This window comes from Anomaloglossus baeobatrachus, chromosome 7, assembly GCF_048569485.1.
Source record: "Anomaloglossus baeobatrachus isolate aAnoBae1 chromosome 7, aAnoBae1.hap1, whole genome shotgun sequence".
Classification (NCBI taxonomy): domain Eukaryota; kingdom Metazoa; phylum Chordata; class Amphibia; order Anura; family Aromobatidae; genus Anomaloglossus; species Anomaloglossus baeobatrachus.
Window position 1 is genome coordinate 300979717 of NC_134359.1, and position 20644 is coordinate 301000360.

The 20644-nt window shown below is 51.0% G+C and overlaps 2 protein-coding genes across 5 annotated transcripts in view; one reads left to right on the forward strand and one right to left on the reverse strand.

The window, feature by feature from the left end:
• Positions 1–13602, reverse strand: part of HIRIP3 (HIRA interacting protein 3) — a 26156-nt gene extending 12554 nt beyond the window's left edge. The window contains exons 1-2 of one of the 2 annotated variants that reach the window (XM_075318584.1): positions 13309–13602; positions 11678–11798 (exon numbers count right to left, since the gene is read on the reverse strand). In XM_075318584.1, the coding sequence (XP_075174699.1) occupies positions 11678–11798; positions 13309–13427 (240 nt within the window). In that variant the 5' untranslated portion in view covers positions 13428–13602. Of the gene's footprint in view, positions 1–2523; positions 2602–11677; positions 11799–13308 lie in introns of those variants that run through there. The other variant, XM_075318585.1, reaches the window with a different exon arrangement.
• INO80E (INO80 complex subunit E) lies at positions 13559–18776 on the forward strand. 3 transcript variants are annotated; one of them, XM_075318586.1, is made up of 8 exons: positions 13559–13666; positions 13915–14000; positions 17193–17263; positions 17352–17404; positions 17518–17593; positions 17680–17773; positions 17951–18085; positions 18165–18776. In XM_075318586.1, the coding sequence occupies exons 2-8, from the start codon at positions 13920–13922 to the stop codon at positions 18375–18377; spliced, it is 723 nt and encodes a 240-aa protein (XP_075174701.1). In that variant the 5' UTR covers positions 13559–13666; positions 13915–13919; the 3' UTR covers positions 18378–18776. The 3 variants fall into 3 exon arrangements, with proteins under 3 accessions (XP_075174701.1, XP_075174704.1, XP_075174702.1); XM_075318587.1 differs by having other exon boundaries at positions 13560–13666; positions 17951–18079; XM_075318589.1 differs by lacking the exon at positions 17951–18085.
• The last annotated feature ends 1868 nt before the right edge of the window (positions 18777–20644 follow it).

The window sequence follows — 20644 nt, forward strand, 5'->3', positions numbered from 1 at the left end:
GAGAGAGAAGAAGAAGAGAGAGAGAAAGAGAGAGAGAAAGAGAGAGAGAAAGAGAGAGATGAGAAGAAGAGAGAAGAGAGAAAGAGAGAGTAGAAGAGAGATGAGAGAAAGAGAGAGAAAGAGAGAGAAAGAGAAAGAGAAAAAAAACCCAGATCGTGCACCTGGAATCCCCGCGTTTGGGGTCGGACTTGGATTTGCAGATCTGGGTCCGCTCAACACTAAAATACTACATCTAGTGATAGATTGGAGGACGAAATTGAAATTGACCTGTAATAATTTAAAAAAAAAAAAGGGGGTATCCTAATTGGTCTTTGGAGAGAGCCAAGAAAATAGTAGCAGGCATCGATAGGGTTAAGCTGTTGGAATCTACTAAGAAAAAAAAGAGACAGTTTGACTCTAAAAAAATCTAGGGTGGTCTTCAGCACCAATTACAGTCCTCAGTTTAATTCTATTGTTAAAATCATCAGAAAATACCTCCCTTTGTTGTCTCAGAATGATATTGCCCCCGACTTTAGCTCCATTATCATCACCTAGCATGTTCAAAGATCCCGATAAAACTTCCCCTAGCAACTGGTTTACAAACGACAGGGTTTCTTAAATGCGGGTGCCAATATCCGCGAGTGCTGCGGCTTTGCCAACAAATCTATAACATTTACATCCATTTCCAATAAAAAAAAACAAAACAGTTTGTTTGTTCTTTTATAAACTGTAACACGGAGAATGTAGTGTATCTTATGCCGCATGCAATATGTGGGTTGCACGATGAACCCCCCTTAAAACCAGAATCCACAAACACCTATCAGACGCTAGTAATTTGCCTATGGTTGGGGCATCAGTGGTATCCCGACATTTTACAAAAAAACATAATGGGGATTTATGCGGTTTCTCCTTTTTGGGTATAGAGCAGGTAGAAAAAAAACCACAGAGAGGGGGAGATTTTCATAAGAAAGTGCTTGCCAGAGACAGTAGCGGGATATTTGAGCTGGGGGCTTCAATAATCGCCTGGATATCGTTATGCACTATGGATATATTTGCACTATATAACGCTAACATTATTGCTCTATGTTTCGGTACCATTTATATTTTATGGTCAGGTTATTGGATTTTCCAATTGTATTTTTCTCCCAAAATATTGAATCCTTTCTTTATAATCCTCATGTACGGGTGTATACTGATCAGTATGCAGATAGTTTATATGTTTGATCTGCTTGTCAAGCTCATGTTTAACCCCCTTCACGACCATGGACGGATATATCTGTCATGGAGCGTGTCCCGTTAAGCTCCCCGCCCCCCTGCCGCGGGGCAGGCGGCGCGGTCGGCACACATATCAGCTATTTTTCAACAGCTGACATGTGTGCCTGCTAGCCGCGGGTGGAATTGCTTCCACCCGCAGCCATTAACCCCCTTAAATCTTGCTGCCAAAGTCTGGCAGCAAGATCTAAATGCGCGCAGCCATGTTTTTTACTTACCGCCGCCCCCACCCGGAAGTCACGTGCCTGATCACGTGACTATCGGTGGTTGCCATTGTAGCACAGGGTCATGTGATGACGCACACACCTATGAAGTTTTCACTTTCGTTTTCCCTCGGCTCGCGCGAGCAGAGAGAAAAAAGAAAGTGACTGTATCTGCTGTTTACAGCTGTATAGCTGTGATCTGAAGATATGGCAGAGCGATCGGATTGCTGATCGCTATAGCCCCCTAGGGGGGACTAGTAAAGTATAAAAAAAAAAAAAAAACCTAAAAGTTCAAATCACCCCCCTTTCCCCCCCTTTGAAAATTAAAGGGTTAAAAAAAATAAATAAATATATACACATATTTGGTATCTGCCGCGTTCAGAAATGCTTGATCTATCAAAATCTAAAATTAATTAATCTGATTGGTAAACGGCGTAGTGGCAAAAAAAATTCCAAATGCCAAAATTGCGTTTTTTTGGTCGCTGCAAGTTTTTACGCAAAATGCATTAACAGGCGATCAAAACGTAGCATCTGCGCAAAAATGGTACCATTAGAAACAACACCTCAAGACGCAAAAAAATAAGCTGTCACTGAGCCATAGATCCCAAAAAAAATAAGAACGCTACGTGTTTCGGAAAATGGCGCAAAATGTGCGCCACTTTTTATTGGACAAACTTGTGATTTTTTTTTAACCCCCTTAGATACAAGTAAACCTATACATGTTTGGTGTCTACAAACTCGCACCGACCTCAGGCATCACACCCACACATCAGTTTTTACCATATAGTGAACACTGAATAAAACATCCCAAAAACTATTGTACCATCACAGTTTTTTTTTGCAATTTTTCCACATTTGGAATTTTTTTGCTGTTTTCCAGTACGCCATATGGTAAAACTTATGGTTTGGTTTCATTTAAAAGTACAACTTGTCCCGCAAAAAAACAAGCAAGATTGACGGAAAAAATAAAAAAAAGTTACGGCTCTTGGAAGAAGGGGAGCAAGAAATAAAAACGGAAAGTGCCCCGGGGCTGAAGGGGTTAAGTTCTCTCACATATGTCTAGAATTACCCTGATGGGAGTGAGATGTATATAAGGTTCCATGCCTGGAAAGCAGATTACATTCTGGGACCGTGAAGAAGGCGGGTTTTTCCCCTGAAAACGTGTAGTCTCTAATCTGCACTACTGTCCTGCGATAATGCGGCTCTGAACTGCTTGGACCACTGCATTTTAATGGATCTATGAATAAAATGAAAGACATTTTTTTTAAACAGCCTCTCTCCCGGATCGCTCACGCTATTGCTGGACTCTGCTCTGCCGTTGTTCACATTTGTATGGATGGACTCCTACGTCCTGATCCAGGCACAACGGAGTTACCCCAGGTCAGCGGAGGCTCCAGGTGGTTCACAGAAGTGAGCTGGTCTACATTGTTGGACACATATACATACACACACAATACTCATACATACACTATATACACACACACACACAATACATACATACACATACAGTTAGGTCCAGAATATATTTGGACAGTGACACAAGTTTTGTTATTTTAGCTGTTTACAAAAACATGTTCAGAAATACAATTCTATATATATAATATGGGCTGAAAGGTGCACACTCCCAGCTGCAATATGAGAGCTTTCACATCCAAATCGGAGAAAGGGTTTAGGAATCATAGCTCTGTAATGCATAAAAAATAAGTAGCCACTGGGGTATAAAATACGGATAGAGCGATAAGCACGGCCGCTCCAGCCACATGCATAGAGCGATAAGCACGGCCGCTCCAGCCACATGCATGGTGTATAGGCTATGGGTCCATAACCTTTGGGACCGAAGTTGGATGCGTCACAGAGTGGTTATGTGATGAATCCTCACTAGTTGCATGTCATGCGGATATATGGGTTCAGTTCTGAAGGACCCTAAAAGGATGTAATATATATTTTTTGAGACTCCCCTGAAGAGTTCGACACTTGAATGAAACGCGTCGGGAGGTAGGGGTATTTTGTGACCCCAATATGTGCGTTTGATGACATCCAAATAATATGTGGTGAGACCAATTCATATCTTTGTTATGGAGTGAGGTAAGAATTATCCATTTTTTTTGGACACGGATGTTAATTGGCACCTATATTGACGGGTATTGAAGTCCGATTACATTTGGGTTAAAGGTCCAAACAATTTCTGGGCTTATATGAATCCTTGAGACGATAGGAGGGCCAGAACCTTTTTATGTTGTTTGTCTGGTGTTTGTGATACTTCATCACTTTTAGTTGCACTATTAAAAGTTAAATTTTAAAATAATTTTTTCGGACCAAAAGAAAAACTTGCTACTTATTATCTCTGTAATGCATAGCCTCCTCTTTTTCAAGGACCAAAAGTAATTGGACAAGGGACTCTAAGGGCTGCAATTAACTCTGAAGGTGTCTCCCTCGTTAACCTGTAATCAATGAAGTAGTTAAAAGGTCTGGGGTTGATTACAGGTGTGTGGTTTTGCATTTGGAAGCTGTTGCTGTGACCAGACAACATGCGGTCTAAGGAACTCTCAATTGAGGTGAAGCAGAACATCCTGAGGCTGAAAAAAAAGAAAAAAAATCCATCAGAGAGATAGCAGACATGCTTGGAGTAGCAAATCAACAGTCGGGTACATTCTGAGAAAAAAGGAATTGACTGGTGAGCTTGGGAACTCAAAAAGGCCTGGGCGTCCACGGATGACAACAGTGGTGGATGATCGCCGCATACTTTCTTTGGTGAAGAAGAACCCGTTCACAACATCAACTGAAAGTCCAGAACACTCTCAGTGAAGTAGGTGTATCTGTCTCTAAGTCACCAGTAAAGAGAAGACTCCATGAAAGTAAATACAAAGGGTTCACATCTAGATGCAAACCATTCATCAATTCCAAAAATAGACAGGCCAGAGTTACATTTGCTGAAAAACACCTCATGAAGCCAGCTCAGTTCCGGAAAAGTATTCTATGGACAGATGAGGACCAAGATCAACCTGTACAGAATGATGGGAAGAAAAAAGTGTGGAGAAGAAAGGGAACGGCACATGATCCAAGGCACACCACATCCTCTGTAAAACATGGTGGAGGCAACGTGATGGCATGGGCATGCATGGCTTTCAATGGCATGGGTCACTTGTGTTTATTGATGACATAACAGCAGACAAGAGTAGCCGGATGAATTCTGAAGTGTACCGGGATATACTTTCAGCCCAGATTCAGCCAAATGCCGCAAAGTTGATCGGACGGCGCTTCATAGTACAGATGGACAATGACCCCAAGCATACAGCCAAAGCTACCCAGGAGTTCTGAGTGCAAAAAAGTGGAACATCTGCAATGGCCAGTCAATCACCAGATCTTAACCCAATTGAGCCATGCATTTCACTTGCTCAAATCCAGACTTAAGACGGAAAGACCCACAAACAAGCAAGACCTGAAGGCTGCGGCTGTAAAGGCCTGGCAAAGCATTAAGAAGGAGGAAACCCAGCGTTTGGTGATGTCCATGGGTTCCAGACTTAAGGCAGTGATTGCCTCCAAGGGATTCGCAACAAAATATTGAAAATAAAAATATTTTGTTTGGGTTTGGTTTATTTGTCCAATTACTTTTGACCTCCTAAAATGTGGAGTGTTTGTAAAGAAATGTGACAATTCCTACAATTTCTATCAGATATTTTTGTTCAAACCTTCAAATTAAACGTTACAATCTGCACTTGAATTCTGTTGTAGAGGTTTCATTTCTAATCCAATGTGGTGGCATGCAGAGCCCAACTCGCCAAAATTGTGTCACTGGCCAAAGATTTCTGGACCTAACTGTGTATATATACACACACACACAATACATACATACATACATACATACATATACAGTTAGGTCCAGAAATCTTTGGCCAGTGACACAATTTTGGCGAGTTGGGCTCTGCATGCCACCACATTGGATTTGAAATGAAACCTCTACAACAGAATTCAAGTGCAGATTGTAACGTTTAATTTGAAGGTTTGAACAAAAATATCTGATAGAAATTGTAGGAATTGTCACATTTCTTTACAAACACTCCCATTTTAGGAGGTCAAAAGTAATTGGACAAATAAACCAAACCCAAACAAAATATTTTTATTTTCAATATTTTGTTGCGAATCCTTTGGAGGCAATCACTGCCTTAACCCCTTCACGACCATGGACGGATATATCCGTCATGGATCGTGTCCCGGTAAGCCCCGCCCCCCTGCCGCGGGCAGGCGGCGTGGATCGGCACACATATCAGCTGTTTTCAACAGCTGACATGTGTGCCTACATGTTCCGAGTGGAATCGCATTCCACCCGGAACATTAACCCCTTAGATCTCGCTGCCAAAGTCTGGCAGCGAGATCTATATGCGCGCGGCCATCTTTTTTACTTACCGCCGCCCTCTCCGGACGTCACGTGAGTGATCACGTGACATTCGGTGGTTGCCATCGTAGCACAGGGTCATGTGATGACGCCTGGTGCTACGAAGTTTCACTTTCATTCTTCCTCGGCACGGAGCAGAGGAAGAAAGAAAGTGACTATTTCTGCTGTTTACAGCGGTATAGCTGTAATCAGCAGATAGCGATCAGCAATCGGATTGCTGATCGCTATAGCCCCCTAGGGGAACTAGTAAAATAAAATAAAAAGTAAAAAAAAAGTTTTAAAAAATTAAAAAAAAAAACAAAAAACCTAAAAGTTCAAATCACCCCCCTTTCCCCCCATTGAAAATTAAAGGGTTAAAAAATAAATAAATATACACATATTTGGTATCGCCGCGTTCAGAAATGCCCGATCTATCAAAATATAAAATCAATTAATCTGATTGGTAAACGGCGTAGTGGCAAAAAAATTCCAAACGCCAAAATTACGTTTTTTGGTCGCCGCAAGTTTTACGCAAAATGTAATAACAGGCGATCAAAACATAGCATCTGCGCAAAAATACTACCATTAGAAACATCAGCTCGAGACGCAAAAAATAAGCAGTAACTGAGCCATAGATCCCAACAAATAAGAACGCTACGTGTTTCGGAAAATGGCGCAAAACGTGCGCCACTTTTATTGGACAAACTTGTGAATTTTTTTTAACCCCTTAGATACAAGTAAACCTACACATGTTTGGTGTCTACAAACTCGCACCGACCTCAGGCATCATACCCACACATCAGTTTTACCATATAGTGAACACCGTGAATAAAACATCCCAAAAACTATTGTGCCATCACACTTTTTTTGCAATTTTTCCACACTTGGAATTTTTTTGCTGCTTTCCAGTACACCATATGGTAAAACTTATGGTTTCATTTAAAAGTACAACTTGTCCCGCAAAAAACAAGCCCTCATATGGCAAGATTGACGGAAAAATAAAAAAGTTACGGCTCTCGGAAGAAGGGGAGCAAAAAACAAAAACGCAAAAACGGAAAGTGCCCCGGGGCTGAAGGGGTTAAGTCTGGAACCCTTGGACCTCACTAAACGCTGGGTTTCCTCCTTCTTAGGCTATGTGCGCACGTTGCGTACTAGCCTGCAGAAATTTCTGCAGCGATCTGAAGAGCACATGTGCGCTTTAGATCGCTGCAGAAATGTCCGTAGTGAGCGCCGATTCCATGCGCTCTGCCTGCAGCTCCTGCCATAGACAGAGCAGGAGCTGCCGGCAAAGCGCAGGAAAGAAGTGACATGTCACTTCTTTTTGCGCAGCGCTTCGGCAGTAGCCGAAGCGCTGCGCTCTGAGACGCCACGTGCGCACGGCCCCTGCACAATCTCCATAGACCGTGCAGGGGACGCAGGACGCATGCAGTTACGCTGCGCTGCAAAGCGCAGCGTAACTGCATGAATTTACGCAACGTGCGCACATAGCCTAAATGCTTTGCCAGGCCTTTACAGCCGCAGCCTTCAGGTCTTGCTTGTTTGTGGGTCTTTCCGTCTTAAGTCTGGATTTGAGCAAGTGAAATGCATGCTCAATTGGGTTAAGATCTGGTGATTGACTTGGCCATTGCAGAATGTTCCACTTTTTTGCACTCATGAACTCCTGGGTAGCTTTGGCTGTATGCTTGGGGTCATTGTCCATCTGTACTATGAAGCGCCGTCCGATCAACTTTGCGGCATTTGGCTGAATCTGGGCTGAAAGTATATCCCGGTACACTTCAGAATTCATCCGGCTACTCTTGTCTGCTGTTATGTCATCAATAAACACAAGTGACCCAGTGCCATTGAAAGCCATGCATGCCCATGCCATCACGTTGCGTCCACCATGTTTTACAGAGGATGTGGTGTGCCTTGGATCATGTGCCGTTCCCTTTCTTCTCCACACTTTTTTCTTCCCATCATTCTGGTACAGGTTGATCTTGGTCTCATCTGTCCATAGAATACTTTTCCAGAACTGAGCTGGCTTCATGAGGTGTTTTTCAGCAAATGTAACTCTGGCCTGTCTATTTTTGGAATTGATGAATGGTTTGCATCTAGATGTGAACCCTTTGTATTTACTTTCATGGAGTCTTCTCTTTACTGGTGACTTAGAGACAGATACACCTACTTCACTGAGAGTGTTCTGGACTTCAGGTGATGTTGTGAACGGGTTCTTCTTCACCAAAGAAAGTATGCGGCGATCATCCACCACTGTTGTCATCCGTGGACGCCCAGGCCTTTTTGAGTTCCCAAGCTCACCAGTCAATTCCTTTTTTCTCAGAATGTACCCGACTGTTGATTTTGCTACTCCAAGCATGTCTGCTATCTCTCTGATGGATTTTTTTCTTTTTTTTTTCAACCTCAGGATGTTCTGCTTCACCTCAATTGAGAGTTCCTTAGACCGCATGTTGTCTGGTCACAGCAACAGCTTCCAAATGCAAAACCACACACCTGTAATCAACCCCAGACCTTTTAACTACTTCATTGATTACAGGTTAACGAGGGAGACACCTTCAGAGTTAATTGCAGCCCTTAGAGTCCCTTGTCCAATTACTTTGGGTCCCTTGAAAAAGAGGAGGCTATGCATTACAGAGCTATGATTCCTAAACCCTTTCTCCGATTTGGATGTGAAAACTCTCATATTGCAGCTGGGAGTGTGCACTTTCAGCCCATATTATATATAGAATTGTATTTCTGAACATGTTTTTGTAATCAGCTAAAATAACAAAACTTGTGTCACTGTCCAAATATTTCTGGACCTAACTGTGTATATATACACACACACACACACACATATACATATATACGCTGCTCAAAAAAGCAAAGGGAACACTGAAATATCACATCCTAGATCTGAATGAATGAAACCTTCTCATTGAATACTTTGTTCTGTATAAGGTGGAATGTGCCGACAACAAAATCACACAGAAATCATCACTGGAAATCAAATGTTTTAACCAATGGAGGCCTGGATATGAAGACACACAAAATTAAAGTGGAAACAAGTCAAAATGAGGCTCAGTATTGTGTGTGGCCTCCACGTGTCTGTATGACCTCCCTACAATGTCTGGATATGCTCCTGATGAGGCTCAGTATTTGTTATGGACAAGATTATGAATTATTATGAGTATATCATTGTTACATGGAGATATCCATAAAGAACAGGATTTAAGATGGTGTTTGAACTGTACCCCACATATCTCTTGGCATAAGACTCAGACAGACAGTCTGGGCTATTCTTGTGACAAGTGAATCATGCTGACATTGCTTAATATAAATGAGGAACCAAGCACATTACAGTAAATTGTATATCACAGAATAAGCTGTTCTACTTTATCCAATAGGAGACGTGTTACGTATTCTTGGCACCTAGCCAATAAGGTTATATATATTTGTACAACTTCCGGAAATAAATCAGTCTTACTTTCTATTCATATCTGAGCACGTCTCTGGTGTGTGTGTGAAAGATTGTGGTTATGCATGCTACCACGAGTGACTCATAATTTGGACTGCAGACAGTTTAAGAGGGATGCATGATTAGATTGCATCAACCAAAATTACGGCCTTATCATATTGTGTGTAGCCTCCACGTGCCTGTATGACCTCCCTACAATGCCTGGATATGCTCCTGATGAGGCTCAGTATTGCGTGTGGCCTCCACGTGCCTGTATGACCTCCCTACAACGCCTGGATATGCTCCTGATGAGGCTCAGTATTGTGTGTGGCCTCCACGTGCCTGTATGACCTCCCTACAACGCCTGGATATGCCCCTGATGAGCCTCAGTATTGTGTGTGGCCTCCACGTGCCTGTATGACCTCCCTACAATGCCTGGATATGCTCCTGATGAGGCTCAGTAGTGTGTAGCCTCCACGTGCCTGTATGACCTCCCTACAACGCCTGGATATGCTCCTGATGAGGCTCAGTAGTGCGTGTGGCCTCCACGTGCCTGTATGACCTCTCTACAATGCCTGGGCATGCTCCTGATGAGGCTCAGTAGTGTGTGTGGCCTCCACATGCCTGTATGACCTCCCTACAATGCCTGGATATGCCCCTGATGAGCCTCAGTATTGTGTGTGGCCTCCACGTGTCTGTATGACCTCCCTACAATGCCTGGGCATCCTCCTGATGAGGCTCAGTAGTGTATGTGGCCTCCACGTGCCTGTATGACCTCCCTACAATGCCTGGACGTGCCCCTGATGAGCCTCAGTATTGTGTGTGGCCTCCACGTGTCTGTATGACCTCCCTACAATGCCTGGGCATCCTCCTGATGAGGCTCAGTAGTGTATGTGGCCTCCACGTGTCTGTATGACCTCCCTACAATGCCTGGATATGCTCCTGATGAGGCTCAGTGGTGTGTGTAGCCTCCACGTGCCTGTATGACCTCTCTACAATGCCTGGGCATGCTCCTGATGAGGCTCAGTAGTGTATGTGGCCTCCACGTGTCTGTATGACCTCCCTACAATGCCTGGGCATGCTCCTGATGAGGCTCAGTATTGTGTGTGGCCTCCACGTGCCTGTATGACCTCCCTACAATGCCTGGGCATGCTCCTGATGAGGCTCAGTATTGTGTGTGGCCTCCACGTGCCTGTATGACCTCTCTACAATGCCTGGGCATGCTCCTGATGAGGCTCAGTAGTGTGTGTGGCCTCCACGTGCCTGTATGACCTCCCTACAATGCCTGGGCATGCTCCTGATGAGGCTCAGTAGTGTGTGTGGCCTCCACGTGCCTGTATGACCTCCCTACAATGCCTGGATATGCCCCTGATGAGCCTCAGTATTGTGTGTGGCCTCCACGTGTCTGTATGACCTCCCTACAATGCCTGGGCATACTCCTGATGAGGTGTCAGATGGTCTCCTGAGGGATCTCCTCCCAGACCTGGACTAAAGCATCCTCCAACTCCTGGACAGTCTGTGGTGCAAGGTGACGTTGGTGGAAGGAGCGAGACATGATGTCTCAGATGTGCTCAATTGGATTCAGGTCTGGGGAACGGGCGGGCCAGTCCATAGCCTCAATGCCTTCATCTTGCAGGAACTGCTGACACACTACAGCCACAAGAGGTCTGGCACTGTCCTGCATTAGGAGGAACCCAGGGCCACCGCACCAGCATATGGTCTCACAAGAGGTCTGAGGATCTCATCTCGGTACCTAATGGCAGTCAGGCTACCTCTGGGGAACACATGGAGGGCTCAGTGGCGCTCCAAAAAATGCCACCCCACACCATTACTGACCCACTGCCAAACCGGTCATGCTGGAGGATGTAGCAGGCAGCAGATCGGCGTCTCCAGACCCATATGTGTCACATGTGCTCAGTGTGAAGCTGCTCTCATCTGTGAAGAGCTCAGGGCGTCAGTGGTGAATTTGCCAATCCTGGTGTTCTGTAAATGCCAAGTGTCCTGCACGGTGCTGGGCGGTGAGCACAACCCCCATCTGTGGGCATCGGCCCTCATGCCATCCTCATGGAATCGGCTTCTATCCGTTTGTGCAGACACGTGCACATTTGTGGCTGCTGGAGGTCATTTTGCAGGGCTCTGGCAGCGCTCCTCCTGGTCCTCCTTGCACAAAGGCGGAGGTGGCGGTCCTGCTGCTGGGGGTTGTCCTCCTCCAGGTCTCCTGGTAGCGCCTCCATCCTCTGGACACTACGCTGACACACACCGCAAACCACAACAGCAACTTACTCTCCATTCACATCCAGAGCTGCACTCACGCTTCTGCTGGTTACCAGTGAGCGGTGCATTGTGGGAGCTCATGTCCAGCTGCACAGACGTGACGTCAGCTCTGGATGTGTCTGGAGGGTCCCCGGAGCCCCCCGGTACCTGCATCCTCAGCAGCTCTTCCTCCACTATTTTCTTCAGGATCTGACGCTCTGGTGAGGACAGCGCTGAGCGGCCGCAGTGAGACAAGAACTGAGCGCGCACCGAGGACTGCGAGAGGACGCTGCCGAGAGAGGGGGAAAGTGACCATAGAGTACACTATGACATCTCACAGTACAGGCCGCACGGGCCCCCCCCCCCCGCGCACGGGCCCCCCCCCCCCGCACACAGCCGCACGGGCCCCCCCCCCCCCGCACACAGCCGCACGGGCCCCCCCCCCCCCCGCACACAGCCGCACGGGCCCCCCCCCCCCCCCCCGCACACAGCCGCACGGGCCCCCCCCCCCCCGCACACAGCCGCACGGGCCCCCCCCCCCCGCACACAGCCGCACGGGCCCCCCCCCGCACGCAGCCGCACAGGCCCCCCCCCGCACGCAGCCCCACCCCCGCACGCAGCCGCACGGGCCCCCCCCCCGCACACAGCCGCACAGGCCCCCCCCCCCCCGCACAGGCCCCCCCCGCACACAGCCGCACAGCCCCCCCCCCCCCCCCCGCACACAGCCACGTCAGCCCCCGCACAGTACAGGCCCCCGCACACACCGCACGGCCCCCGCACAGCGACGTCAGGCCCCCCCGCACACACACACACACACACACACGCACAGCGACGTCAGCCCCCGCACACACACACACACCGCACAGCGACGTCAGCCCCCGCACACACCGCACAGCGACGTCAGCCCCCGCACACACCGCACAGCGACGTCAGGCCCCCCACGCGCGCACACACACACACACACACGTCAGCCGCGCGCGCGCGCACACACACACACACACAGCGACGTCAGCCCGCGCGCGCACACACACACACCGCACAGCGACGTCAGCCCCCGCGCGCACACACACACACCGCACAGCGACGTCAGCCCCCGCGCGCGCACACACACACCGCACAGCGACGTCAGCCCCCGCGCGCGCACACCGCACAGCGACGTCAGCCCCCGCGCTCACACACCGCACAGCCCCCGCACACACACACACACACACACACGGCACAGCCCCCGCACAGACTGCACACAGAGGCCCAACACAGTGACGTCAGCGCGCGCGCACACACACACACACACACACACACACACACACACGACGTCATCCCCCGCGCGCGCACACACACAGCGACGTCAGCCCCCGCGCGCACACACACACCGCACAGCGACGTCAGCCCGCACGCGCGCACACACACCGCACAGCGACGTCAGCCCCCGCGCGCGCACAGCGACGTCAGCCCCCGCGCTCACACCGCACAGCGACGTCAGCCCCCGCACTCACACACACGGCACAGCCCCCGCACACACACACGGCACAGCCCCCGCACACACACACGGCACAGCCCCCGCACACACACACGGCACAGCCCCCGTACACACACACACACACACACACACACACACGGCACAGCCCCCGCACAGACTGCACACAGAGGCCCAACACAGTGACGTCAGCGCACGCACACACACACACACACACACACAGTCACGCAGTACAGGCCCCACACAGCGACGTCACACTGCACAGCCCGCTGTACACACATGACGTCACACTCCTCCCGCACACAGGTGGTGACGTCACTCTCACCTCAGGTCCGGGCTCTGCTGGAATAGCCCCCGGGTGAAGAGCCGCATCTCCCGCTCCACATCTCCCGCCATGTTTAAACTCCGGACCTTCGCCACACGGCCGCGCCCCCCGCCCCTCATTGGTCTGGACCCGTCTGTTGATTTTTTTCATTGGACGATGGTTAGAAGCTTTACACTTGGTGTTCTGATTGGGGGACACGTAACTCCGCCCAGTGCGCGCAGAGCGGCCGCCATTTTGTCGGAGGTTCACACTACACCCCGGTCACTCATGGCGGCAGATCGTTCGGTGAAAGCTCACAGGAAGTGACGTCATGTTCCCATAGTCACTGGGCGGGTCCTGTGCGCTTGGAAGCGGAGAGGTAAGGCAGCGATATAACAGGTCCTGGAAACCACAAGTCCCAGCATGCCTCTTATGCGGACGAAAAGGCGATTGGTAGTTTCTTGAGGTGTACCTGCTCCAGCTCAAAACAGCAGCCAATGGAATCGCGGCTTTCATTATCCGGAGACTGATGAGAGCTCAGCTCTGATTGGCTCCTGCCATCACATGACCATAGCTCGTCATAGGTTAACCCTTTTCTTGCTGACGGTTTCCTTGTATGTTTTGCAGTGAAGATGAACGGCCAAGCGGACGGAGAGGTGGATTATAAGCGGCGGTACAAGAACCTGAAGCGCAAACTCAAGTTCCTGATCTATGTGAGCGCTGGGGGTCCACTGCATGGGGGAGGGGATATGTGAGTGCTGGGGGTCCGCCGTACGGAGGAGAAGGGGTTATATGAGCTCTGGGGGTCCGCCGTACGGAGGAGAAGGGGTTATATGAGCTCTGGGGGTCCGCCGTACGGAGAGGAAGGGGTTATATGAGCTCTGGGGGTCCGCTGTACGGAGAGGAAGGGGTTATATGAGCTCTGGGGGTCCGCCGTACGGAGGAGAAGGGGTTATATGAGCTCTGGGGGTCCGCCGTACGGAGGAGAAGGGGTTATATGAGCTCTGGGGGTCCGCCGTACAGAGGAGAAAAGGTTATATGAGCGCTGGGGGTCCGCCGTACGGAGGAGAAGGGGTTATATGAGCTCTGGGGGTCCGCCGTACGGAGGAGAAAAGGTTATATGAGCGCTGGGGGTCCGCCGTACAGAGGAGAAAAGGTTATATGAGCGCTGGGGGTCCGCCGTACGGAGGAGAAGGGGTTATATGAGCTCTGGGGGTCCGCCGTACGGAGGAGAAAAGGTTATATGAGCGCTGGGGGTCCGCCGTACGGAGGAGAAGGGGTTATATGAGCTCTGGGGGTCCGCCGTACGGAGGAGAAAAGGTTATATGAGCGCTGGGGGTCCGCCGTACGGAGGAGAAGGGGTTATATGAGCTCTGGGGGTCCGCCGTACGGAGGAGAAAAGGTTATATGAGCGCTGGGGGTCCGCCGTACGGAGGAGAAGGGGTTATATGAGCTCTGGGGGTCCGCCGTACGGAGGAGAAAAGGTTATATGAGAGCTGGGGGTCCGCCGTATGGAGGAGAAGGGGTTATATGAGCGCTGGGGGTCCGCCGTACGGAGGAGAAGGAGTTATATGAGCTCTGGGGGTCCGCCGTACGGAGGAGAAAAGGTTATATGAGCGCTGGGGGTCCGCCGTACGGAGGAGAAGGGGTTATATGAGCGCTGGGGGTCCGCCGTACGGAGGAGAAGGGGTTATATGAGCGCTGGGGGTCCGCTGTATGGAGGAGAAGGGGTTATATGAGCTCTGGGGGTCCGCCGTACGGAGGAGAAAAGGTTATATGAGAGCTGGGGGTCCGCCGTATGGAGGAGAAGGGGTTATATGAGCTCTGGGGGTCTGCTGTACGGAGGAGAAAAGGTTATATGAGCGCTGAGGGTCCGCTGTACGGAGGAGAAAAGGTTATATGAGCGCTGAGGGTCCGCTGTACGGAGGAGAAAAGGTTATATGAGCGCTGAGGGTCCGCTGTACGGAGGAGAAAAGGTTATATGAGCGCTGGGGGTCCGCTGTACGGAGGAGAAAAGGTTATATGAGCGCTGAGGGTCCGCTGTACGGAGGAGAAAAGGTTATATGAGCGCTGGGGGTCCGCTGTACGGAGGAGAAAAGGTTATATGAGCGCTGAGGGTCCGCTGTACGGAGGAGAAAAGGTTATATGAGCGCTGGGGGTCCGCTGTACGGAGGAGAAAAGGTTATATGAGCGCTGAGGGTCCGCTGTACGGAGGAGAAAAGTTATGAGCGCTGGGGGTCCGCTGTACGGAGGAGAAAAGGTTATATGAGAGCTGGGGGTCCGCCGTATGGAGGAGAAGGGGTTATATGAGCGCTGGGGGTCCGCCGTATAGTGGGGAGGGGGCATGTGAGCACTGGGGGTCTATTGTATGGGGGAGAGGGGGTATGTGTGTGTTGGGGGTCCATTGTACGGAGGGGAGGGGACACATGAGCACTGGGGGTCCGCCATACGGAGGGGAAGGGAGTATGAGTCCTGGGGTCCAAAGTACAGAGGGGAGAAGGCACGTGACCCCCAGGGGTCCGCCGTATAGAGGGAAGGGGTATGTGAGTGCTGGGGGTCCGCTGTATGGAGGGGAGGGGGCACATGACCCCCAGGGGTACGGGGGGAGGGGGTATGTGACCCCCCAGGGGTCTGCCGTAAGACGGACGGAGGGGGCACATTACCCTCGGGTACGACGGACGGGGGAAGGGGGTATGTGAGCGCTGGGGGTCCAATGTACGGAGGGGAGGGGGCACATGACCCCCAGGGGTCTGCCGTAAGACGGACGGAGGGGGCACATTACCCTCGGGTACGACGGACGGGGGGAGGGGGTATGTGAGCGCTGGGGGTCCAATGTATGGAGGGGAGGGGGTATGTGAGCGCTGGGGTCCAATGTACGGAGGGGAGGGGAGGGGGTATGTGAGTGCTGGGTGTCCAATGTACGGAGGGGAGGGGGTATGTGAGCGCTGGGGGTCCAATGTACGGAAGGGAGGGGGTATGTGAGCGCTGGGGGTCCAATGTACGGAGGGGAGGGGGTATGTGAGCGCTGGGGGTCCAATGTACGGAGGGGAGGGGGTATGTGAGCGCTGGGGGTTCAATGTACGGAGGGGAGGGGGTATGTGAGTGCTGGGGGTCCAATGTACGGAGGGGAGGGGGTATGTGAGCGCTGGGGGTCCAATGTACGGAGGGGAGGGGGTATGTGAGCGCTGGGGGTCCAATGTACGGAGGGGAGGGGGTATGTGAGTGCTGGGGGTCCAATGTACGGAGGGGAGGGGGTATGTGAGCGCTGGGGGTCCAATGTACGGAGGGGAGGGGGTATGTGAGCGCTGGGGGTCCAATGTACGGAGGGGAGGGGGTATGTGAGCGCTGGGGGTCCAATGTACGGAGGGGAGGGGAGGGGGTATGTGAGCGCTGGGGGTTCAATGTACGGAGGGGAGGGGGTATGTGAGTGCTGGGGGTTCAATGTACGGAGGGGAGGGGGTATGTGAGTGCTGGGGGTTCAATGTACGGAGGGGAGGGGGTATGTGAGTGCTGGGGGTCCAATGTACGGAGGGGAGGGGGTATGTGAGTGCTGGGGGTCCAATGTACGGAGGGGAGGGGAGGGGGTATGTGAGCGCTGGGGGTTCAATGTACGGAGGGGAGGGGGTATGTGAGTGCTGGGGGTTCAATGTACGGAGGGGAGGGGGTATGTGAGCGCTGGGGGTTCAATGTACGGAGGGGAGGGGGTATGTGAGTGCTGGGGGTCCAATGTACGGAGGGGAGGGGAGGAGGTATGTGAGCGCTGGGGGTTCAATGTATGGAGGGGAGGGGGGTATGTGAGCGCTGGGGGTCTGCTGTACGGTTGGTTCCTCTCTTCGCACCCCCTGGACCCCGGCATTTTGTCGTCAGCTCTGGATGTGGCCGCGTCTTATATTTCCTATCTGTAGGAGCAGGAGTGTTTCCAGGAGGAGCTGCGGAGGGCCCAGAGGAAGCTGCTGAAGGTGTCCCGCGATAAGAGGTGAGCGCCGGTGCATTGTGGGCGGTCTCAGGCTTACACCCCGCCCCCTCACCCCGCTCCCTCACCCCGCTCCTCTCTGTCTCCTCAGTTTCCTCTTGGACCGGATCATCCAGTATGAGAACGTGGATGACGACTCCTCAGGTACAGGAGATTGGTGACAGGAGGAGGAACTGAGGAATAATGGAGGGCTGGGATATGGGGGTAACGAGGATGGAGATTTCCAGGAGGAGTAACTGAGTGTTGTCACTTTGCAGATTCTGACCTGACGGCGTCTTCAGATAACAGCGACACGGAGGGCGGCCGCGACACCAGCACCCCGACCGCCAAGAGGTGAGTGCAGAGACCCCATGCTCGGATTCATCGGCAGCGGGGGTCTCGGCGCTGATCACTGAGGGGATTTCGCTTCATTCCTGCAGGAAGAGGAGCCCCTCTGCCGGGCCAGCCTCCCCTCCCCCGTCCTCCTCCTCGGCACTGTCCCTGCACCCGTCTGGAGGCCCCTACCTGAGCGCGGTGAGTGCGGGCCCCGGAGAGCCGGAAACCTTCACATTGTGCCCGGGCATGATGGGAGTTGTTGTGTCACATTGGGGGATGGGGGAGGCCATATTGCTGGGTTGTCACATGACTTCTCCCCCCTCCCTCATCCCATTTCATAATTTGTGTTTTCTCCACCCCTCCCCCGTCCATCAGATGAGCTCACCCCCCTACACCCCGTTCCCCTCGGAATATCTGGCTCCTCTCCCCAACTCCACGTCCCCCAAACCCGAGCGAGTCAAGAGAGACAGAAAGAGCCGCGGGGTTAAACCCAGGAAGCCCAAGGTACCGGTGAGAGCAGCTGTGTGTGAGCGTGGCCCCCGCCGGCCGCCATAGCCCCCCGCTCTGACCATCTCTCCTCTGTCCGCAGATCGCCCTCAGCTCGCCCTCGGGGGTCCTGCCCTTTGGTTCCCGGTCATCTGGACTTCCCCCGCTGTCCTCCTCCAGCAAGCACGCCCCTCCCCCACCCGTCCTCAGCACCGTGCCCGTGCAGATGTTCAGCGATGGCGGGGAGGGCAGCGGAGAAGAGGGGCCCATGGACGGGGACGAGGAAGACGACCTGGTCATAGACATCCCGGAGTAAGCGTGCGGGCCTCGCGGATGTGAGCGCACATGGGCTGCACTGAAGTCTGCTCCAGCGGTGCTGCAGAGTGCACCCTCTGATCCTGGGGGAGTATAGTGTGCCACGCAGCCGAGCGTGACCCTCATAATGAACTGTCCCATGGTAATGACCCCCGGAGATGTGGCCCCGGGCCCTATGTTTACAGCCGACCAGGCCAGATGTTACCAGGAGCCGGCAGCGGGGGTGGGGGTGTATGGGCAGTGCCCCCTCCCTGCAGCATCTGCACCATTCATTATGAATTTTTGTATTGTAGCGCCACCTGGTGATGACAGAGTGGTATTGCATGGAGGCGAAATCCTGCAACAATGTCTATTGTCAGATCTTGTAATCATGATTGAATAAAGATAAAAATACACAAGAGTCTGTGATTTCCTCCAGGATCTGTAGGAAAGTATCGGCCATGTGTCTCAGTCATTCCCCGGTATGTAATCTCCCACCCGGACTTCTTTCATGCCAAGCCGTACACCACCAGGCACAATGACGAGCCGTACAGTTGAAACCCTTAGTTTCCATCCACTCACTATACAGACACATCTGCAGGTTTTTCCCTCTGCTCTATACAGACACATCTGCAGGTTTTTCCTTCCGCTCTATACAGACACCTGCAGGTTTTCCCCTCTGCTCTCTATACAGACACATCTGCAGGTTTTCCCCTCCGCTCTCTATACAGACACATCTGCAGGTTTTTCCCTACGCTCTCTATACAGACACATCTGCAGGTTTTTCCCTCCGCTCTCTATACAGGCACATCTGCAGGTTTTTCCCTCCGCTCTCTATACAGGCACATCTGCAGGTTTTTCCCTCCGCTCTCTATACAGACACATCTGCAGGTTTTTCCCTCCGCTCTCTATACAGACACATCTGCAGGTTTTTCCCTCCGCTCTCTATACAGGCACATCTGCAGGTTTTTCCCTCCGCTCTCTATACAGGCACATCTGCAGGTTTTTCCCTCCGCTCTCTATACAGGCACATCTGCAGGTTTTTCCCTCTGCTCTCTATACAGACACATCTGCAGGTTTTCCCCTCCGCTCTCTATACAGACACATCTGCAGGTTTTCCCCTCCGCTCTCTATACAGACACATCTGCAGGTTTTTCCCTCCGCTCTCTATACAGGCACATCTGCAGGTTTTTCCCTCCGCTCTCTATACAGGCACATCTGCAGGTTTTTCTCACTATCGAATGTGAAGTCAGAATAAATCTTTCCTGTTTCAGGTCAATTAGGTACCAAAATTGTTTCTATTTGCCAAATGCCAGAATAATGAGGAGAGAGAATGTTTTCAGGCATTTTTATTACTTTCTGCAGTGAAGTTTCCATACACTAAGAGTACTGTGCCTTTAAACAATATGGGACCGTCCATGTGATGATGTCATGTCTTTGAAAGCTTCTGATAGGTTTATTGGCAACATCTGAGTTAATTACAGGCACACCTGTGGATGTATTGTAATGCACACCTGAAACACACGGCTTCTTTGTGCAGCATCATGGGAAAGTCAAAATAAATCAGCCAAGATCTCAGGAAGAGAATTGTGGACTTGCAGAAGTCTGGTTCATCCTTGGCTGAAATTTCCAGATTCCTGAAGATGCCTCATTCATCTGTACAAACAATTATACGCAAGTACACACAAGATGGGAATGTCCGGCCATTATACCGCTCAGGAAGAGGCGGGTTCTGTGCACCAGAGATGAATGTGCTTTGGTCAGACGTGCAGATCAAGCCAAGAACAAAAGCAGAAGACCTTGTGAAGATGCTGGCGGAAGCTGGTAACATTGTGTCATTATCCACAGTGAAATGAGTCCTGTGTAAACATGTGCTGAAAGACCACTCTGCCGGGAAGAGGCCATTACTCCAAAAGAAACAGAAAAATGCAACAGGAACAAAGACCTTAATTTTTGGAGATGTCCTGTGGTCTGACGAAACTAAAATTGAACTGTTTAGCCATATTGACCATTGTTACAGTTGGAGGAAACAGGGAGAAGCTTTGAAGCCTAAGAACCCTCCCAACTGTGACACACGGGGGCAGCATCATGTTGTGGGATTGTTTTGCTGCAGGAGGGACTGGTGACTTCACAAAATAGATGGCATTATGAGGAGGGATGATCATGTGGCAATACTGAAGAACATCTCAAGACATCAGCCAGGAACTTAAAGCTTGGGCGGAAATGGGTCTTCCAAATGGACAATGACCCAAAGCTACTGCCAAACTAGTTACAAAGTGGCTTAAGAAG